The sequence below is a fragment of the Salminus brasiliensis genome, chromosome 13 (genome assembly GCF_030463535.1).
Source record: "Salminus brasiliensis chromosome 13, fSalBra1.hap2, whole genome shotgun sequence".
In the NCBI taxonomy this organism is placed as follows: Eukaryota; Metazoa; Chordata; class Actinopteri; order Characiformes; family Bryconidae; genus Salminus; species Salminus brasiliensis.
The window spans coordinates 29506080-29528954 of NC_132890.1; the positions used below are offsets into that span (position 1 = coordinate 29506080).

Sequence of the window (22875 nt, forward strand, 5' to 3'; positions counted from 1 at the left end):
CCTAAATCTCTGCAGTTGAATCACTGAATCAGATCATCACACACACTGACGCATCATCACACAGTCTACACCCCACGCCTACATTAGATCAAATCTGAAACCCAGCTTCAGGAGCAGCCTTTCTGATCCGAGTAAAAGGGGTGGGGGGTGGTAAAGTGATGCTGTTTGTTTGTGATCACTGTAAACGACCCAATTAAGCCACATTACACTTTCCTGAGAGTGAAGATCTGCAGCTGCAGTGGAGAAAACAGCTGCACACACACACATTCTTCAGAAAGAGCAGAAACAGTGCAGTCATCCTTCAGTGACACGCCACACCCTAAACACACACACATACTGGTGCTGCTCAGAGACATCGTTAAACTCCCTCTACTGAAAACCTGCTGAAGCCCCTTTACTGCACTCATGCACACACTGCACTGACACAAACTGAACACCCAAACTCTTTCACAAAGGCTGTTTGAGACGGTACATGCAAATTCACTTGTTGAACAGTGATTATTACTGGTGTTTCGGTTGTACCGGAAATGGCTTTGGTTATTGAATGCATCTTGGAGAGCTGGAGGTGTTATAGCAGTGTAAACATGTGGCTCAATGAGTCTCAGACCACCTCCTGAAGTGGTCCGAGTGGTCGTATCTGTATCTGTTTAAAATGTGTATTGGGTGAGTTTACACTTGCTTTCTTCCATGGCTTGGCCTTACCCAAATATAATCCTCAATTGGGAATTAATGACCAGGTGTAAACAGGCTCAAATGTATTGGGTTCTGAATGTGATGTTTACGTTGTGAGTTGAACTGAAAGGAGATTTGGTCATATCGGTTATAAAGGCTATGTATTGGCATGGTTTGGCATGGCATTGCATGGTTTAAGAGGTATTTCCACCCTCCCACATAGCCACGGTCCTACAACTTCGGCCTACTTAAAACCTCCCAGCCACGACATCCTAACTGCAGCAGATACCCTGGTGTCCCTAGCATGCTCTTTTAAAAAAAAAACGAAATCACGCTAGCATTCGTATCAAATCTTTTAAAGTTGACAATCTGCAAATTCAACCAGGGTTATCCATACTTTTGACTAGTATTGCATTTCTGAGAGGAGTGCAAATGAATGCCACCACAGTGCTGTGTGTACCTGTGGGTAGTCAGTGCCCGTGACTGTCTGAATTGACCACTGGCTGATGCTACATACATGCTATGTGTGTGTACTTTAGTGTAAACATCTATTTTTTTTATTATATTTATTGTGTTACTCTCTTTTTATATTGATATTTATAAGATTACATCAGTAAGTGGAGGAACTGCAAAGTAAAAAAAAATCATTGTGATTCTGTTTCTGTTGTGCATATGACAGACTCTTGAACTTAAATGTAAATAGGATATAAATATTTGGTAATGACTTCTTTCTGAATAAAGAGATCAGTAATGGAAAACAGACTTTGGCAAAACAAGCTTTTTCCCAGCATGTTCATGTTGTCATAAGTCATGAGTAGGAACTTTTGAGGAGGACTTGAAGACAGCATTAGTCATTCCTAATCTCCCCACTAGCTACCATTCCCCTCCTAATAGGATGCTACCAGTGTTGGAGGGTGAAGGCTAGGGAGTCCTTTTCAAAATGCTGCTAACACAACACCACCTGAGCAACATGTTTGGAGGAGAACACCAAGTCTGTAACTCACACTTCTGTTACACAAGCTAACAGATGCCACACTGAGTAATGGAAGGGTTAGATTATGCTCTCTGGGATGGCAAAGGATTGCTGTGCCATCACTGGAGATCAAACCCTGTTTGTTTACAGCCTCCAGCCTTTCTCTACACACTTCAGGCCTTAGGCCACCAATATGCTGCCATACTTGCCCATTTCCATCTATAACATACAGTTTTTCTTTAATGTGGCAGTACCGGCCCCTTTTTGTTTATTTAACACGAATAGACCCAAGCAAAGGGGCAGTGGTGGCTCAGCGGTTAGAGCGCCGGGATATCGATAACAGGGTTGTGGGTTCGATTCCCGGGCTCGGCAAGCTGCCACTGTTGGGCCCTTGAGCAAGGCCCTTTACCCTCTCTGCTCCCCGGGCGCTGGAGTTGGCTGCCCACCGCTCTGGGTGTGTGTGTGTACTCACTGCCCCTAACACGTGTGTGTGTGTGAGTGTGTGTTCACTACCAGATGGGTTAAATGCGGAGGACACATTTCGCTGTACAGTCCACACTGTACAGTGACGAATACGTGCACCTTTATCCTTTATCCTTTATCCTTTATCAAAACAATGGGGGGGGGGGGGGGTTGCACTCCTAAATCTCTGCAGTTGAATCACTGAATCAGATCATCACACACACTGACGCATCATCACACAGTCTACACCCCACGCCTACATTAGATCAACTCTGAAACCCAGCTTCAGGAGCAGCCTTTCTGATCCGAGTAAAAGGGGTGGTGGGGGGGGGGTAAAGTGATGCTGTTTGTTTGTGATCACTGTAAACGACCCAATTAAGCCACATTACACTTTCCTGAGAGTGAAGATCTGCAGCTGCAGTGGAGAAAACAGCTGCACACATACAGGTTTGGTTTCCTCTAGATGTGTCATTTCCATTTTAAGGGCCAGGCAGCATTGCAACCTGTACAGTGAGCTGTGAAGCGGCTCACAGGTAAAGATAAAGAGGGCACGATGCTTCTTGGGGTAAAATATTTGTACATATACTAGTCAGCTGTGAGTGATGCATGGCCAGAAACAGACATGTTCTACTACCCAGAGCCACTGGCCACCAACAAATGCAGAGACCTGGGACTTTGCATCTTTTCCTTTTTAAAAAAAACAAAAACAAAAAAACAAAAAAGACAATACAGGGCAGCCAATCACAACAGAGCTTATTTACATATAAGTGTTGAAAGGCGTGGCCTTTGTTCTAAGGGATAAAGAAATCTTAGGAGAAAAAAAACAAAAAAACAAGAATAGTAGCTACGATATGGGCCCTTTAACGTCATACACACACACCACAGGGAAGGGTAGGGCGAGGCAAGGGCAGGGCAGGTCCCCCCGGACGGACACACAAATGCATACACCCTCACACACCCTCACACACACACACACACACACACACACAATGATGAATAACGCACGAGCTGCTGCAGAAAGTCAGAGCGAGGAGGAAGATTAAACACTAATAATGAAACCGCGGGCGCGCGCGCTAGACCCGGAGGTGCACGAGCAACAATTTCAGTCAGCTCAGAGCAAAGTCAGTCAGTCAGTCAGTCAGTCAGTCCAGCTTTAACCGCCACTTCACACCCCACACTCTCTTCTCAGCCTAACCTCGTCCAAGTTACCTCAAAAAAACAAACTTTCGCAGCTGGTATCTGAAGTATCGTAACGTTCACGTGCGTGTATTTACAGAAAACCAGAACACAGCTGTTCAGCTAGCATCCCACAGCCACACAGCACCCGAATAAACACTCACTTCATAACGGCCATAACCCATCTACCTTTACCTGACGATGAAAAGTTAAAAAAAAGGAGAATACAGATGGACCGCAGCGCGCGGGGGAGCTCATCTGACGTATAATTATCATCACCATCATCATCATCACCTAAGCTAAGCTAATCTACCAACACACACAGGCACACAGCAAACTACTGGCGCCCTTCCTCCAGCTATAATCGACCCCGAGAGGTTATAAGAAGTCATAAAGTCGATGAATTACCTTAATAAACAGCTTCGGTTCCTCGACAGACCTCTATCGCCCCGCTTTTCTGTCAAGATCCGCGAGAAATGATCCGCTCTCCACTTTCTCGTTCCCACTAAGGGCGGCGACGCAGGAAGACAGGCGAGTCAGAATGAGTGACGGGCAGAACAGCCAATGACCTTCGCTCGACATTTCAAGCCCCGCCTGCTGCCGGCTAAGGCTGCTGGGTGTTGTAGTTCTGAGTCAGGGCCAAGCCGATTGAATGCTTTTTAAAACAGCTATGTGCGTTTTTTCAATACATCCCGTAGAAACGCACATACCTAAACAAGCTAGAAGAAAAAAACGTACTTGAATTTGCTTGTAGAATATTTTTTATTGCTGCTTAATTTTTTATTTTAGATAGTTATTAGCTGTGTACTTAATACTAGGCCAAAAAAGTAGGCCAAAAAGCAATGCTAGTGACCTTGCAAGGATCTTGGAAGAACAGCAGGTTAGATTGGCTTACACTCTGGAGTGAAAGTACCCTGTAATGGTTTTTAAAGTGAATTCAAAAGTACATGGATGCATTTCAGGTATCCCTAGAACTGATGGGGAGGTTTGCAATGCAAATCTCATGCAAAGGCTGACCAGGCCTGATATGTTGCTGTGCAACCTGGTAGAAAGTTGCTTTTATTGACAGTCTATTAGTGTGCAGTTAAAGTAAACAAATTAATCAATAAAGCGGTTTAAGACACAACTGTTTTGTTTTCATGTTTAGCCCCAGGCCTACCAAATACAGGTGCAGTTTGATTCACCCCTGGATGAGGACTACATGTTTCCCCAGCTGATTCATGAATTTAACGACACATTTGAGATCCCTGTGAGAGATTTCAGCTGTCAAGGTCACTGAATCACTGGAATTAATTGCACACTTGACGTATTGCGTAGTACGTAATACAAATACTGACTCTGATCATCTTTCGCTGTTCCTGACACAAGCATACAGAGCTCTCATCCACAAGACTGAACCTGCAATAAAGGACGTGAAAACAATGGCCTGAGGGAACCACCTCAGAACTCCAGGACTGCTACGACCACACCACCTGGGACCTGTTTGCCTCACACCCTGCACTCATTTGCCAAGAAGACTCTCGTGAAGTTTGCAGAGATGGGGCTCATCTATGAATCTAGAGCTGAGGTGCAGAACCTGGTGAGCTGCTGCTTAGAGAACAGCCTGTCCCGCAACACCATAAACACCAAGGGGCTAATCATCTTAGACCAACTTTGAAAGGGCACAGAATGATGAGTGTGCTCCAGTCTTTATCAACGGGGGCACAGTTAAGAGGGTGCCCAGCTTCAGGTTACTGGACATTCACATCCCCAAGGACCTCCTTGAACTGTTGAACCCTATACCTATTTTTTATTTATTTATTTATTTATTTTATCCTAATGAAGGAACTACCATGAATAAATGAGTAGGAATTTGCCATATTTTGTGGAGTCTTCCAAGGTCATATGTTAGGGTATATTTATTAAAAAGTGTATAGTTATGTATTGGGTGTGAGATTCGTAGTTAATTCAGAAAACTTAGTAATGTAGCTACATTTAATAATAAAAAAACGTGAAAAAATTGTTTAATGTTGAACATTAAACTCAAACCACATTTTAATTATTAATATATAAAATATAATAATATATCATAACCGCGGATATTATCCTCGAATTTTAGATGAATAGTGAATAAAGCATAATAGTGTGTCTAGCGCCACCAGGTGGTGAAATAACAGCGTCGCACACGCGAGTCTGCCGCGACAGGACTTTTATTTTGGAAAGCGCGTTTCTGCCGGAAGTTATTTACGCTGAGCAGAAATGGCGGACATGGATGAATTGTTCGGCAGCGACGGGGACAGTGACAACGAGCAGAGAGGTGAGTTAGTTTCCCCTGTTGTCCAGATTAAAGTGTGCTTATCTTTACTATCACGTCTGTGTCCGTTTAGTTGATGGCTGTGAGATTTAGGGGCAGAACCGAGTCTCGGTTGGTGAGCAGCTACTGTGTTCCGGCTCCATTAAAACAGCCAGTGCTACCAGTCCCACGTTTCCTTAATAATACGCTGTAGATCTTCGTGTTTGGGGCTGTTTAACATCATCTTAGTGCATTTTGTTGCGAAGATATATGTTTTAGTAAGAGATGTAATGTAAATGTAGCTCATTGAGCGGTTGGTTTGTCAGCTGTAGCTTTTATGAGCTTGGCTACTTCGTTTTTCGGCTGCTTCCAGTGTTTGATGCTGGACAGGTGAGAACAGAAGGGCTTCCAAACATGGGTTTAATTTCCAAATATTAGCTGGTTGACACTGTAAAAGAATAACAGGGATTCCCTTTTTTTTAGATAGTATTACCCTTTATTTTATTAGGAAATTAGAGCTAAATGTGGAGTTACATTACCCGTTAATTTAAACCTGATAAAGAAAATAAACCTGTAGTGATACTATAACAATTTTCAGCCAGATATCTATCTATTTGGATCTATATCTATTTGGATCGGGTCTTACAGTAAATGCAGGCAGTTGCTGTAGTTCAGCACACAGGTATTGCAGGTTGCTGTAAGCCCACAGTACACAGGTGAGTGTGAAGCTATAACAGCACTGCAGTGATAGAATCGTATAATTGCTAAAGAATAGGAGTGGCAATTTATTAGAAAAGGCAATTTATTGAAACTAAGCTGAATTCACTGTATTTGTAGCTTTGTAACACATATCTGCCTATTCAACCTACAACCGTTTAGCTCCGCCCACTCACATTGAAGTAATAAGGAGGGTTCCAGGCCGGGGCGGGGCAGCCAATCAGAAGCGAAGTAATTTACGTAGCTCCTGTCTGTAAGGTTTAATATTTCATTGTTTAAGGGATGAATTAACTACTAATGGTGCCTAAACCCACGCAAACACAAATGTGGGAACGTTAAAAAATAGATAAACGCCATGGCAGCAGTAGATCATCCACCTGAACATGGCAGGGGGCTCATCAGATAAGACCAGGATTGGGCTGCAGGATATGGATATATGTTTTTAAAAAACTATTGTGACAGTGGCATGATTATATTATGAAAATGACATTATTTATTAAGTGCTAAGTAGATGGATCCTGAAGTTGATGTTACTATCTTGTCCGGTAGAATCGGGGTCCGGTTCGGGTTCTGATTCGGAGCAGGAGAGGCCGAGGTCAGCCAGCAATGGCTCTGGAAGCGAGAGTGAGAGGGAACGGGATGACGATGAAGATGATGACGAAGAAGGGCAGGATGGTGGAAAGCCGAGTAACAAAGAGCTGTTCGGGGATGACAGCGAGGATGAACGTGGCAGTCAGCACAGTGGCAGCGACAATGACCATGACAACCAGTCTGAGCACTCTGGCAACCAATCAGACGCCAGCATGCACTCTGACAACGAACACTCGGAGGCGGAGCAGCATAGCGGCTCTGAGGGGCACCACGAGGAGGAAGATGATGAGGGTCACAGGTAGGACTGCACAATATGAGTACAGGACATTTGGGGTTTCTTGATTCTTTAAAACTCAGTCTTCTGCAATGTTGCAGACTTGAACTGCCAAATGATGAATAACCTTTAATATGTATCCTTCAGCCCCAGCCACAGGTCTGATGCTGGAAGTCCTGCCTCAGGGGCAGGAAGTCCCAGATCAGAGAGAGGAAGTGGAAGTCACAGATCTGGAAGAGGAAGCGGAAGTCCCCGCTCAGACCCCGGAACGCCCCAGTCAGGCCCCGGGACTCCCCACTCTGACGGAGAGGGCTCAGGTAGAGAAGGCCAATCAGGTGATGAGAAATGGGGCGGCGAGGGGAAGAGCGACCAGTCAGAGGACGAGGAGAAGCAGCGGAACTCGGATGAAGAGAGGGATCATTCTGAGGATGAAGGGAGGGAAAATAAGTCTGGTGAGTGAAGCTGACCCGATTCATTGACCTAACTGATTTGACTGCCTCAGTAATGGAAAGCGAAAGGTCTTTAAATTGGTCCTAATGTGATTTTAATGAATTTTGTAATTCATAATTAAGGGTGTTGTGGAATTGTGGAATGAAGTAGAATATAATTGTGTCATAAAAAAATGAATATATAGCAAACAACTATGGAATGTAATACAATGCACTGTCTGTATATACAATATACAATGGCTGACTGTGAAACACTACATTAGAATCAACATACAGGCAATGGTCAGTAGTCAGAATATGCTGTTGGTCAAAACTGTTGATGCACTATATGGACAAAAATATTGGGACATTAGTGAGGACCGGATTTTGGATAATCACCACCCTACCTCATCTCCAACTTCCCAATTCATCCTAAAAGTATTGGATGGAGCGCCATTCATCATTTTAGAGAACACAAATCCACCGCTCCACAGCTTAAAACTGGTGGATTTTATATCTCTCTAGCCCACGCCTGGCATTTGGAATTGTGCCAATAGGTTCATGTTTATCTGCTCGAGAGAGTCCTATTCTATTGGCAGGACTAGACAAGCTGTGTGTGTGCGTGCATTTGCATTTTGCATCATTTCCATGGGAACATCCAAACCCTTTAAAAGAAGCCACTGGCTTCTAACAGACGGTTTATTGTGGGCCGTAGTTCTGAGCTTTAGGTGGTTTTTATTTTAATGAAAAATATCATATAACATCATTATATGGTCTTGATTTTTTTCCCCTCAGGTTCTCCTAAAGGCAGTGACAGTGAGGACGATTTTGTGGGGCGGAAAAAAAAGAAGATAGCTTCAGACTCCGACTCGGACAGTGACATCGGGGGTCAAAGAGGGGGTGAGTTTACTCTGTTTATTTACAGAACTACAAAAAGTTAAAAAGGTGTGGCAAAAAATATTCATAGAACAACCCAAACATCATCACTGTTTCTCCACATTATAACGCAGGATTTCGCAGTGGTAGCATTTTATTCAGATCTAAGCGCTAATTACAAAATGCTAATTCAGTAACGTACCTGCAGTTCTGTTTTTGTATTGTATATTGTAGGTATTATAGGTATTGATATACACTGAGGTGGAGCTGCAGTCTCTCATTAGGGTGAATATTAATAACACTAAATGTAGGTATTGTGTTATACACTGAGGTGGAGCTACAGTCTCTCATTAGGGTAAATATTAATAATACTCCAAATGTAGGTATCGTGATATACACTGAGGTGGAGCTACAGTCTCTCATTAGGGAAGAACAGGACTGTTAACAGCTTGTCTGACCTCAAAACAGTAGCTATGAGAAAATGCATTAGTGGGTGGAGCTTAGAAAGGACACTTGGGCTTATGTTTTGTTTGTGTAGGTAAGAAAACTGCAGCGGACGACCTGTTTGGAGAAGCAGATGACATCTCCTCAGACAGTGACGCTGAGAAACCTCCCACTCCAGGACAACCTCTGGTGAGGTTTTATCATAATTTTGACCCTTTTTAAAAGTTTGTGTAGGAGACTGTATTCATGTCAGACCCTGGTATAATTGGTGTGTAGGACAATGAAGGACTTATGATTGAGCTTTTGGATGATATGGATGATATTTGTTTGTGTCTTTGTGTGTAGGATAACGAGGATGGTATGGAGGGTGAACAGCAGGAGGAGGAGCCAGTTCCTGAGACTCGGATAGAGGTTGAGATTCCAAAAGTCAGCACTGACCTCGGCAGTGACCTTTACTTTGTAAAACTGCCCAACTTTCTCAGTGTGGAGCCCAGGTACTGTGTGTGTGTGTGTGTGTGTGTGTGTGTGTGTGTGTGTGTGTGTGTGTGTGTGTGTGTGTGTGTGTGTGTGTGTGTGTGTGTGTGTGTGTGTGTGTGTTTGTGTGTGTGTGTGTTTGTGTGTGTGTGTGTGTGTGTGTGTGTGTCTAGGCGTTTGGGTGGACAACATAGAACCGGAGACAGTCACTACCAAAATTAATGGATACCTTCCAACCCTTCATAAAATATTCACTGTGGTCCTGAGGAGAGGTTTTAGTATTAAAGGGCCCATAACCCCCATATATTTGCACTTTGTATATACATGACCATTTCCCCCCAACCTCTTTACTCTCCCCTCTTAACACCAACACAGGGTGCTTTTGTTGCTGTCTTTAAGACTGATAAATGTAAATGAGCTCTGCATCTATTGGACTGCTTGTGTTGTGTCTTGTTCAAGAAGCAACCTTCTCATTTGAGCAAAAATGGGCAAGGCTGGACAAGTGAAGGCTGAATGAGCGTTTTCTTTGGTTATGTTTTCTTTGGTTATGATGTCACAACCATGATTAATTTAAATGGGCTGGACTATATTATGTGAACAGTGAATAGAACAGTTTGAAACGTTAAGCAGTGTTTACATCGAAATGCTTTATTAAATGAAAATAAAATCGGTGGTATGGACCCTTTTAAATACTTAAGTATTTAGACACTAAGGGCTGGTTTCCCAGAAAGGGATCAAACCTAGTTCTAGACTAAATGTTACTTTCAATAGAGAATCACCATTTAGATTTCTCTGTAGTCCAGGACTAGGCTTAATCTCTGTCTGAGAACCCAGCCCTAAATCTCTATCTCTATATATCTCTCTCTCTCTCTCTGTGCAGACCATTTGATCCTCAGTACTATGAGGACGAGTTTGAGGATGAGGAGATGTTGGATGAGGAAGGTCGAACAAGGCTGAAGCTGAAGGTGGAGAACACGATCAGGTGGCGTTCTCGGAGGGATGAAGAAGGAAATGATATCCGAGAGAGTAACGCACGCATCGTGAAATGGTCTGACGGCAGGTATGATCTCTGCTCTGAAATCCCTTCTGAGGCTCTGATGTGTGAAATAATTTTATAACTTTTAAAATCAGTCGGTGGTAAACAAAATCATAAATTAGTCATTAGTCAATATTAAAATTGTTTAATATTTATATTGTGTATTTTCTTTCCCTCTTTTCTTTGTGTGTGTGTGTGTAGCATGTCCCTGCACCTGGGTAATGAGGTGTTTGATGTGTATAAAGCTCCACTGCAGGGAGACCACAACCATCTGTTCATCCGACAGGGTACTGGACTGCAGGGCCAGGCTGTGTTCAAGACCAAACTCACTTTCAGGTATACCCCCCTCCCAATACACACACACACACACACACACACATGTAATGTTACAGCTTTCTTTTAAGCAGTCTGCATAAATATGTGACCAGCACTGAAAGCAGCATCTCGCACTCTCACAATACTCGGCATTCTGTTATCTGTTATTTGATGTCTAAATAGTATGTGTGTGATTTTGGTTGGGGGTAAAAAAATGCTTAGATGTGGTTTTACAAGCCTGTTATTTTGCCTCAGAATGAAAAAGCTTAGCTTGTAGCCTAGCATAGATGCAGATACCTACTTGCCTTCCCAGTTTCTTGTGCAGTGTCTTTAAATTTCCCTTCTGATGTGTGATAAGTGCTAGTCTTAGCTAATTCAGCTTGTTTTAAAGGATCCAACATTGGACAGAAGAAATGGTAACAGCTAGAAGTGGGCTAATCTAAGCTTTTAGCCTAGAATGAATACCCACATGCTTTCCCTGCTTTAGGTACCACGCAAAGTTTGAGTTACTCTTCCACAGACACTGGTGCAGGAAAACCCACTGTCATAAGGTTTGGTTTGCAGCACAGTTTCATTTAGTTAGCCCTAGTCTGGTGGTGATGTGCTGCTTGTCTCAGATAACTGACTTAAAGTAGTCAGCATTTAGTCAGCTGTTGCATTTACTGCATTGTAGAATTAGTGGAATGGCTTTTGCTTTTGAGCTGTATGTTAATCAAATTTTACTGAACCCACTGAACTCTAGGTTCATTATTCTGTTGTTAATCCAAATGCAAAAACTACTATTAAACCATAAGGTCCCATAAGGTTCCTTTATAGGACCTATGAAACTGATGTTAATTATTATTCATTAATAATGTAGTTATGAGGGCATAGAACTGAAGTGTGGGTCTAAGGAGGGTTTAAGGAGTTTAGGGGGTTTTAAAGTTCTGTTTATTGTAACAGTTTTAAGGTTTACACTTTGTCACTTCCATGAACTATACGGTCCTTATTCAACTATACCAAAGAATTATCAGATGCTGCATGTCAGACAAATTGCAAGTTTTTTGGGTTTTTTTTTTATAAATAAACTGTACCAATTAATTAATTGCTCAATTAAGTGACTGCAATTAGGCATATAGTCTACTATGGAATGGGATGTTCGTTTAATATCAGTAATGTATTCTTTGTACAATCTATACATATTTAATCCAACAGCAAAACAAATGACTGTTTATTTATCTGCTATTTATTTACCTGACACAAAAATGACTAAGGAATATCTAAACATGGATGAGGCTTAATGTTGATGTTTCTCTAAAATGTTCTCCTTCAAATTGTGTTTGAAGTGTGTGTGTGAAGAGCATTATTGCTGTAAATCCTCAAGTGGCTCTTAAGTGAGGGAGGGAAAGGCTAAAGTGTGTTCGCATTAGTGACACTGCTAGCGTCCAAACTTGGCCACCGTCTGTCAAACTGCATAAACATGCGTGATCCACAGTCCTGGTGCGAACAGTGGGTGTTCTGTTGAGTGTACAGCGAGACTCCGCTGTGGGGGTCTAGTAGTGTTTCTCGAGGTCCCTGTGATTTCAGCTTTCAGAGAGAGAATAACAGCCCTTTGGAATTCAGATTGACTTGAAAGAAAATGTAAGGTGTTGATTGAGGTCTGACTGTGAGAAACTCGCTACAATTTTATGTGTTTGTGTTTAGGCCCCATTCCACAGACAGCGCCACCCACAGGAAGATGACTCTCTCTCTGGCCGATCGATGTTCCAAAACACAGAAGATCAGAATCCTGCCGATGGCTGGTCGAGACCCGGAGTCACAGAGGAACGAGATGATAAAGGTAAGGTGTATGTTTATTAATGTCATAAAGATACTTATATAAAATAGATTTTACACTCATACACTCACTGAACACTTCATTAGGGATACCTGGACACCTGACTACTAATGCCATATGTACAGTACTGTGCAAACATTTTAGGCAACTGTTCAAACTTAAAGTGAACAGTTCCTTATCTGGACCAACAGTGTTTATTTACTTGGTAAAACACTACCATTAGAACATAATCCTTGCCGGTATTTATAGCCTGATCATTTTCGTGCAACGCCATCTGAAAGAGCCTGAAGTCACTACCATGTTAAACACACAAAATGACTAATCTTTTTTTCTGGGGAGCTTAAATTATACATGTTATTACATATTGGTTTTCATGTGTGTGTTTATTGTCTGTATTTTCGGAATCAAGCAGAAATATCCCGAAATTATTTGGAACTTTTTTTTTTCTTTTACTTTGACTTTCATTGAAATTTAAGATTTTTTTTTTTTCCATTGACATTTTGGATATAAAAGGTTCTTGCAATAATATATAAGTAAGTACCATATGTAATACAAACATTTACATTAATGGCATTTAGCTGACGCTATTATCCAGAGCGACTTCCAGGTTTACTCATATTACAGAGTCGGGCCAATGTAGTGTTAGGAGTCTTGCCCAAGGACTCTTATTGATGTAGCGCAGCATAGTCACCCAGCTCGGGAATCGAACCCCAGCCTCCCACGTAGTGTGGTAGCTCAGCGGCAGGTAGTGGTGTTATCTGTTGCGCCACACCTACAAACACTTGCAGACAACACCACACACAAATATATAAACACGTATTTTTGTAGTCAGCACCAAGCAAAGAACAGATGATTCATATTTAGCGCACACACACACACACTCCAACACATTCAGTGAAGCTGCCACACACATACCATGTTTCAGTGAAGTTATTATCTGCTGGTGAAAACAGCAGAAATGTTTTTTTTTTCTGGAATAACAGTGTTATGAAAGAGCTCTGTCTGAGTCATGGTGTTATGAAAGATCTCCATGTCGTGCTGGGTTCTGCTGAGCATGAAGAAAACTCCTACTGACTCGCTCCTCTTAAACTATTCCCTTCTAAAATCACACTTAACCCTCCACGTGTTACAGCGACAAATGAACTACACTGTCCAGCTGCAGCTTAAGATGTTTCCAGATGCTTCCTTCATTATTTTGTCATTTTCCAAAAAAATTCTAAGGACAAAAACTGCACTTCTAAACAAAACAGTAATGTAAAGCATTACAGTAATGTTAAAAAAAGGTGCAAGTATTTGTCACTGTACTATGTTCAGTGAAATGTGTCCTCCGCATTTGACCAATCTTTGGTAGTGAGCACACACACAGGTGAAGGGTGAAGGGCCTCGCTCAAGGGCCCAACCGTGGCTGCTTGCCGATTTCACAGCCCTGTCATCACTAGCTCTGAGCTCTTATCGCTCAGCCACCACTGCCACCAAGAAGTAGTGGATGCTTAAGCCCCGCCATAAAACTCATGCATTACCACACCTGTGTGATGTGGTGTCAGAAGCAAGTCTGTATGAGACTGCTTGAAGGGCAAGTCCACAAATTGTCCCAAATTCCCTTCATAATTCAGTGGTTGGAATGAAAACATTCAGTGTGGGTTTGGTGTGAAACCTGTAGTTGTAGAGAAATTCATCGACTTGGATTTCTTTACAGTGGTGGTGATGGGAGCCAGGGGCCACAAATATAGCAATTTTATTTACTATCCAAAACCTACAGTGGATTACACATGTCTTCTGTGTGTTGTGTAATTCTGCTAATGGTAAAATGGTGGCAAATCTGAAATCTTTTGCATTACTTTTCTACCCAAAAACTGATTAAAGACAGTGTCTCCGGCATCAGGCAGCTTATTCATTTAACGTAATAACTGTGTGTGAGAGTCTTTAGAAGTTCTTCAGACATCTGGTTCCATTCACCACCACTGTGAACAATTTTGACTGTCTGTGTTTCTCTAGAACGGAGCGTTATGAAATGGGGCATGGAGTTTACATGGTGCGAACGTTGTGCTTGTAGAGTTTTTGTGGAATATTAGAAAAATATATATCTGGGTTCAGCCAGCTAGACCCCATTCAGCCACAAGAGGGAGACAAGAGGCAAATCGGTCCTCACCTGAGGGTGGTGGAGTTCGACCACCTAGCAATTCCGCCTGTGGGGAGGCTTACTTTAGGCTCACAGACAGCCTGGTGCTCAGTCACGGGTTCATGTTGCTGAGAGTTTCAAACATGCTAGTAATTTGGGTACCTCTCAAGTCCCAATTCTTTAGCCCTCATAAGGTGCAGCTCTCTGTTCTTGTGTGTCTTTGCCTTTCTTTTCTTCTGACCCCCGGTTTCCCCGCCATCTGGTGGGCCAGGCTAAAATCTCAGTGGGAAAGCTTTTCCCCTGTGCCCCTTTTTTTAGGTTGAAGCCTTGTGCCTTAGACTTTTGTTGCCCTCTCTAGTCTTGGGTCGTCCCTTCAGAGTTTTGGGGCAGACAAAAAACCTTTGTTGTCCTCCATAGTTTCAAATTCTTCCCTGTATCTTCTCTAGCTCTGCACTCTGATCAGTAAAGGTGCATCAAAGGGTTCTTTAAGGGATGTTCTAGAAGAACCATTTCACGCTTATAATAGTAGAATAGAGTGCGAGAAACCTTTACATCAAGTGATTGTTCTTTAGACCTCTTAAAGGCTCTTCATACTCCAGCATCTCTCTTACAATCAGGGTTTTTCTGTGGCATTGCTGAAAGAATCCAATTAAAGCACCTTTCATTTTGAGGGGTTGCTTTTAAGTCCATTGTCCTGTCCATCGCTGGTGCCCCACTGTCGGGTTCTATCCCCACCCACAGTTACACTAAAGCTATAATCTAGCATTGAGGTGGTGCCTGGATAGATCTGGTACTGTAGCTGTTTCTTCACAGAGCTGTGTTATGTAATGAAAGTAAAAGCGGTATGTGTTTTATTATGTAAGGAAGAATCACTTAACGCACAGTGCCTGCTGACCCACGCGAGACGAATCAGCAGCAAGACACTATGGAAATGAAGGCTGTGGGAGAAGTATTGCCTCCCTTTCCCTACACACACACACAAGGCTGCCCATGAAAAAAAGAAAAAAAATGTTTTCTTCCATTTCCTGCACAAAGTGTGTGGATTGGAGCAAAAAAGGGTTGTGAAATCAGGGTTCTTAGACCTGTAACAATGGTGGAACCCATTTTTTGTGCTAGATCCCCATACAAAACTTTCATTCAAGGTAGGGAGGATGTGTGGGGCCTGAAGTTGCCTAAAAAACCTTTCCCTCTCAACATTACACGACTTTCACCGACCTGGACTGTTGACTGTTGAAGGCTGGTTAGGTCCATGGATTCATGCTGTTGACCGTTAACTGAAGCTCCTGGCCTATATCTGCATAATTTTAGGCATAGTGCTGCTGCCGCATGCTTGGCTGATTAAATCATTTGAAGGGTTCTTTAACCCTTCATGAAGTTGGTCGCTGTGATTGTCGTAGGTTAATTGCTCAGTAATTACTTTTCACACAGCAGTGAGTGGCGGCTATACAGGCAAAGTATGGCTGATGATATCTCTGCTTTTGCTTTGAGAAAAAGGGTGGAGCGCAAATGTTACTGGAGGAACTATTTCTACAGACGTTAAATTAAAAACCTTACTCAGACTTTTGTGTTTGAAAATAGGCTGAGAATTGAAATCTTGGTAGAAAATTTAAGTCCATGCTTTACTAATCATAGCATTTAATAATGACTGACAAATGACTTAGAATCCATATTAACATCTCTGTGTCTGTCTTTGTAGAAAGAGGAGGAGCGTTTGCGAGCCTCTATCCGCCGCGAGTCACAGCAGAGGAGGATGCGAGAGAAGCAGCACCAGCGTGGTCTGAGCGCCGGCTATCTTGAGCCTGACCGATATGAGGAAGACGAGGAAGGAGAAGAGTCCATCAGCCTCGCCGCCATCAAGAGCAAATACAAAGGAGGAGGACTGAGAGGTGAAGTGGTTTACGTCAAAACAAAAGTGCTGTATAATACGCAGATGTGAGGTTATTTGATGGGAATAGCTAAACAAAATCTATGCATGTGATGTTTCTGTTTTGTAAGCCTCTTCAGCTCTCCCAGTGCAACAGAATGGTCAAAAGAATGCCACTCATGTTCATATGACCCACAAGAACAATGTGACATGTAGTACTCTACAGGAAGCTTAGGGTGCGATTATGGCTTCTATTGTTTCGTTTAAAAAGCACTCTATGAGGCTCTATAACGTTCATGTGATCCACACAGTCATTCTGAGAAAGTGTAATACTCTACAGGAAGTTTAGGGGGCAGTATGGAATCAAACACATTTAAATGCTGTAGAACTTCAATTATCAGCTGTGAGAGCCCATAAAATCCTGTACATACATAACTGGACTGTGGGGGCCCTGGGTGGTCCAGTGGAAAAAGGTGCGGCCACTATGATCAGAGGATCGCTGGTTTGAGGCCCAGAGAGGGCACAATTGGCCTTGCTCTCTCCAGGGTGGGTAGATGATGCTCTCCCCACACTTCGCTTTGCTGAGGTGCTGGCAGTCAGTGGCCTCTGCAGGCCGGTGCGTTGGAGCCGGCGGCATTTTGAAAAATGAGCGGACTGACTGCACACACGTCCAAGAGGGTGTGGGAGAGTCCGCCCTCACTGGTGTTGTGGGAATCGCGTGCACACGTATGTACAGGTTGGGTGATTGGCAGTCCAGATTGTGGAGAAAATGGGTGCAAATTGGAGAAAATGTAAAGGAAAAAAAAAACCTGCACTGAGTAGCTCTGAGAGTCACTGGCTGTCTAATTCTGCTGTGTGGTGATACTCACTGCACTGGGCTAAGTGATCCGGATAGTGGTTAAGTCTTTTCTCTGCTTCAGTGAGTTTCTGCCACCATGAGTGAGGACTGTGGTTAAAATTCAACCAGCACATGTGCATATCCTTCTCTAGTCAGCTGTCTAGATTTTGGGACAGCCTTCTTACTGACTTGTGGATGTTGATAAGGTTGACTGCTGAGGCGTTAAAGTTTAGTACTTTAGTTATTCGACCAGAACTGAAAAGTCCTCCATAGACTTCTGCTAAGCTTTTATGGGCATCACCCCCAGTCTGACACGCAGTAAACCTGTAAGACCACTGTTTTGGCACAGTCTGTACTAAAATCTCACGTCTGGCTGCATGTAGCTTTGAACACTGGTGTGTGTGTGTGTGTGTGTGTGTGTGTGTGTGTGTGTGTGTGTGTGTGTGTGTGTGTGTGTGTGTGTGTGTGTGTGTGTGTATGTGTGTGTGTGTGTGTGTGTGTGTGTACTTTCCTTGCCTTGAGAACAGCCTCTTGTGTTCCAAAAGCAGCAGGTTACTGTTCAGGGCACACACACCTTTGTGTCCTGAGTGCCCGCACACACATATATATACAGAGATATTACTAATAACAGCAGGCGGTGGATTATCTAGCTTGTGTGCGCTGCAGTTAGAGCGGAGATTAGGATTAGATTGTTTTTTGTTTAATTTGTTTTTCGAGCATTAGAGCGCATTAGGCTAGAGAACATCTCTCTGGAATCAGGAGCCTTATGGAATGTGGGAAAACTCTGCTAAGCTGTTCTGAATGATGTTTGTTTGTTTGTTTGACGCAGAGGAGAGAGCGAGGATCTACTCGTCCGACAGCGACGAAGGCTCCGATGAGGATAAAGCTCAACGGCTGATGAAAGCCAAGAAGCTGGACAGCGATGAGGTGAGGCCACACTCGACACTGGTGTGACTTTGTTGATAACGTGTAAAACATTTTGAGCGATGCACGTCATTTGATTAATGAGCCAATGGGGTTTCCCGGGCCTGGTGCCTGGTTGGTTCGGTGCCAAATCTGGTGGGATTGTAATGTTTGGTGTAGGAAGTTTAGTCTTGGACTCAACAAACATCAGCGTTTATTCCAATAGCTCATCCAGCCTTCTTTTCCTAGCAAACAGCTGCCAAAACACAGCAGCACCTGTGTTAAGCAACACAGGTTACACACACTTGCTCATTTAAATAATTTTAAAGATAGAAACAATGTTTGCACGGCAAACATTATGTGCAGAAGCCTTACCTTCTGCACCATTTAAGGTGGAAAAGAATATTCCAGCCAATACTTGCTTCCGCATCCTCTTGCCTTTTAAATCGTAAAGAATACAGATTAGGCCACCATTTACACCGAGTTTGTGCTTCAAGTCCAAGTAGAACATTTACCCTTTCACAGTCCAGGATGACCACTGGATTGTGCACAGGTCTAAACTTGTGAACGACCACCTTAACAGACCTGAATAAGCACTTAAACACTCTGACCAGTGAAATCACCAGTCCAGTTCTCAATCTGGAGCAGCAGAACTATGCGAATACCCCAGCCAAAATGTGCTCCCAGTTCATAGAAGACTGGACTAAACTGGGCAGGGACTCTCTCAGAGACTGGTGTAATGTTTACCTGGCATGACTGATGCATCTTAATCACTCAGGTTTCAAAGCCAAGTGTTACATTTTTTTTAAGGCCTTCAGGTCATTAGGAGATGATTGAGAGCGGTTTGTCTGTGGCCAGCAGGTGGTGCTGTTTGGTGAGCTCAGTGAGAAAGTCAAATGCAGCTCATCCCACCAGCTGAGGCATACCACAGACACACACACACACACACATACTGTGTGCTAAAGGGGGCCTGAGCGTGGGAAAGTACTTGTGTTTTTGACTCCTTCAACCATAGTACATTACATTGCAACTTTATAGTCCCTCATTAAATGGAAACCCCAGCAGCACTGCTGTTTGATCCACTCGTCCCAGCAACACACACGAACACTCCACCACCACAGTGTCAGTGCCCTTTTATTTTTTCAGTGTCAGGGTTTTTGGGTTTTTTTGGGTGATTTGCTGCTGCGTTTTAACTTTGCAGACATCAGCAAAACGTATACGTAATATCATAATGCGTGTCATGTATCGGGAAAATGTCTTTTTTCCCTCTTGTGTGTCTCTCTCTCTCTTTTTTTATTTTTTTTTTATTTTTTATTTTTATTTATTTTTATTTTTTTTGCACTTACTTTAAAAAAAAAAAAAAAAATTATGGTATAGTAAGTACCTGCGCTCGATGTGCACTTTATTAGGAACACCTGTACACCTACTTAGTGAGCCTTTTTACATCTGGCATTAGTGTGTGTTTGGTGATCGAATTTTACTTGTCCGCATTAAAAAAGCCAGGTGTAAACACTTCCCAAGACGCACAGTGATTATGATGGAATCACTCAAACCGTGTTCGGAGGTGGTTAGAGATGGATAACCTACACATTTAATACAAGTGTAAATAATGTGATTTCTGTGAACGGATTTAGTCAGGCCAGCGGAAACACGTCTGTTGAAGAAATGTTAGCGGTTCATTATTACTGTGGCTCTTGGCCTTTCTCTTACTCTTGCTTTCTCGCTCTTGCATTCTCTCCTGTTCTCTTGCTTGTATGCAGAGCATGAAAGAGCCATAATCTGCACCTCCTGATCCGATGCACTGATGTTATCTTCCTGTAATGTTTTAGTTGGAGAATGAAGTGTTTGTTTGTTTTTCTGCTTTCAGGAAGGAGAAAACTCGAACAAGAGAAAGGCGGAGGACGACGAGGAGTCTTCTACCAAGAAAGCGAAAAAATACGTCATCAGTGATGAAGAGGATGATGATGATGAAGACTAGAAATGTTTGTTTTTTGTTTTTATTACTATTTTTGTTGTCTTTTGTACTATACTGTGATCACTGGTTTTGGGCCACACTATTACCAGTGGCTGCTGGCTTGTATATTTTTGATGGAGCTTCTGTGCTGTATAGCAGCAGTAGAAAATAAAGCTGTCCTCACATGACCTCTCAGCTTTCTCCTCTGTTCACACTTAAAGCGATAGTTTGCTGCAGAGTGGTCAGGATGCTGTTTGTCTGGTCGGTGGAGACTGAACGTCGTCCTTAAACAATGAACTTTATTATAACCTGTCATTTAAAGGGTGAGGTCATCTCCAGCAGGTGCAGACAGAGACGAGTGTGTGTTCAGTCTTGGCGCTGGTGATGCCCACTGCGTCTGCCTAGCAATGAGAATGGAAGGTCATTTAGTGAGTTGGCCTCTCGCCATGGAGTCTCACACACAGACACACACTAGCTGCTCTCTGTTGGAAGGAACATGAAGCTCTTATAAGTTCAGATTAACCAGAGCACTTTCAAACACAGCCACACTCGGCCTCCCTCTCTCTCCCTTTTCAAATACAGCCACACTCAGCCTCCCTCTCTCTCTGTGCTTTCAAACACAGCCACACTCGGCCTCCCTCTCTCTCTGTGCTTTCAAACACAGCCACGCTCAGCCTCCCTCTCTCTCTGTGCTTTCAAACACAGCCACACTCGGCCTCCCTCTCCCTCTGTGCTTTCAAACACAGCCACGCTCAGCCTCCCTATCTCTCTCTCTCTCTCTCTCTCTCTCTCTCTCTCTCTCTCTCTCTCTCTCTCTCTCTCTCTCTCTCTCTCTCTCTCTCTCTCTCTCTCTCTCTCTCTCTCTCTCTCTCTCTCTCTCTCTCTCTCTCTCTCTCTCTCTCTCTCTCTCTCTCTCTCTCTCTCTGCTTTCAAACACAGCCACACTCAGCCTCCCTGTCTCTGCCTCTCTCTTCTTTCATACAAAACCATTCTCAACCAAGCTCGCACTCTCTCTGGTGTGATTATGTAAAGTGGCTCCTAGGTTCTCTCAGTGTTCTCTTTTAGAAAAGAACAAACCTCTTAAACACACACACTGCCTTTTATGTAAGCACTGTTTCTATGGCCTGTTGCTGAGGTGTCCATCCCCAACTCCTCCCTTTCTTTTCCTCTCCTTACCCTCCATCCCTTACTCCACTTTTCTCCTTACCCTCCATCCCTCACTCCCTTTCGCTCCTTCCTCTCCTTCCCCTCCTTCCCTTCCTCTGCTTACCCTCCATCACTTTCTCTCCTTTCGCTCCATCCCTCACTCTCTTTCTCTCTTTACCCCATCTCTCACTCCCTTTCTCCCCTTACCCTCCATCTCTTGCTTTTCCTGTTTCTTTTCTTCCCTTCTCTCTCCTTCTCCCTCCCTCTATCTATCTCTCTGGCCCTATCTGCCCCCTCCCTCTGCAGTATTATTATGTAACTGTGTGTGTGTGACACTGTGCTGCACTAGTAGCCCTAGACACCGGAGAGAGGGGGGAGGTGTGTAGGGGGAGATGGGGTGAAAGACTGCAGTATTTCATCACTCCTCCTCCTCCACCCCTACCCCTCTCGCCGTATTGCAGAAGCCACATTTCATCCGTAGATCAGACCGTTTTTACATTTAGCGGAATGTTCACATCACTGCAGTCTCACTCTCCCTCCCTCGCTTATCGTCTCACCAGCTTGCTGGGCACAAGGGCATGCTGGGTAAACTGGACATTACATTACGCAAAGATTAACTCAATTACTTTCAGGAAATCAGATCAATACACACTCTCACACACAGATTCATTAGATGCTCAGTGTCCAATTAGCTCCTTTAAGTTGCACCCGTTGCTGACACAAACGTGCAAATGCACACAGCTTTTATAGTCCCTGTAGAGAAGTACTGCCAATAGAATTGGACTCTTTTTGGAGCAGATAAACATAAACCTATTGGCACCATACCTAACGCCAGGTGTGGGCTAGAGGGGTATAAAGCCCCCCAGCATTGAGCTGTGGAGCGGTGGAACTGTGATCTCTGGAATGATGGATGGTGTTCCGTACAATACTTTTGGCATGCATTGGGGAGTTGGGCATGAGGTGGGCTGGTGAGCATCCAAAATCCTGCCCTCACTAATGCTTTTGTTGCTGAATGCAATCAAATTCTCACAGCCATGCTCTACAAATTCTAATAAAAAGCCTTCCCTGCAAAGTACAGACAGTAAAAAAGTAAACCTTTTTTATATAAATACTCTCGAAGTTAAAAGAAACAATAAATAAGCAGTGTCCCAATACTTTTGTCCAAATACTGTATGTGTTTCTCCCATATTAAAGCATTTATATCCCCCCTCCCAACTTCATCTTGACACACTTTTACACACTTGACTCACCATAACAACAGACACCCCTCCAGCGTATTAATTACTCCCCACCAAAGCATACGCCAATGCAGTCCACTTCCTGGAAGGTCATACAAGCAGAGAGAGACAGTCTTCTGCCAAAATTCCCAACACCAAAGCAGCAGCAAACGAAAATAGTGCGCCCGGACCATCATCTGCGTCACAGCAGCCTCGGCCAGGCCTGTAAACCCTGGGATCTGACCGCCTTGCAAAAAAGCACTTTGTGTTCAGAGTGTGCCAATTCAGAGCACTTACGTAATAAAGTA

At 43.4% G+C, this 22875-nt stretch overlaps 2 protein-coding genes across 3 annotated transcripts in view; one reads left to right on the forward strand and one right to left on the reverse strand.

The window, feature by feature from the left end:
• Positions 1 to 3794, reverse strand: part of tmod2 (tropomodulin 2) — a 36664-nt gene extending 32870 nt beyond the window's left edge. For both annotated transcript variants that reach the window (XM_072695463.1, XM_072695462.1), the window contains exon 1: positions 3692 to 3794. The gene's annotated coding sequence lies outside the window, so the exon portion shown is untranslated. The remainder of the gene's footprint in view (positions 1 to 3691) is intronic.
• A 1706-nt stretch (positions 3795 to 5500) lies between these two features.
• On the forward strand, positions 5501 to 20392 carry leo1 (LEO1 homolog, Paf1/RNA polymerase II complex component). The gene is made up of 12 exons (XM_072694999.1): positions 5501 to 5579; positions 6822 to 7161; positions 7285 to 7589; positions 8361 to 8465; positions 8980 to 9074; positions 9231 to 9379; positions 10240 to 10419; positions 10597 to 10731; positions 12394 to 12529; positions 16342 to 16531; positions 18177 to 18274; positions 20118 to 20392. The coding sequence occupies exons 1-12, from the start codon at positions 5522 to 5524 to the stop codon at positions 20226 to 20228; spliced, it is 1902 nt and encodes a 633-aa protein (XP_072551100.1). The 5' UTR covers positions 5501 to 5521; the 3' UTR covers positions 20229 to 20392.
• Positions 20393 to 22875: the final 2483 nt, after the last annotated feature.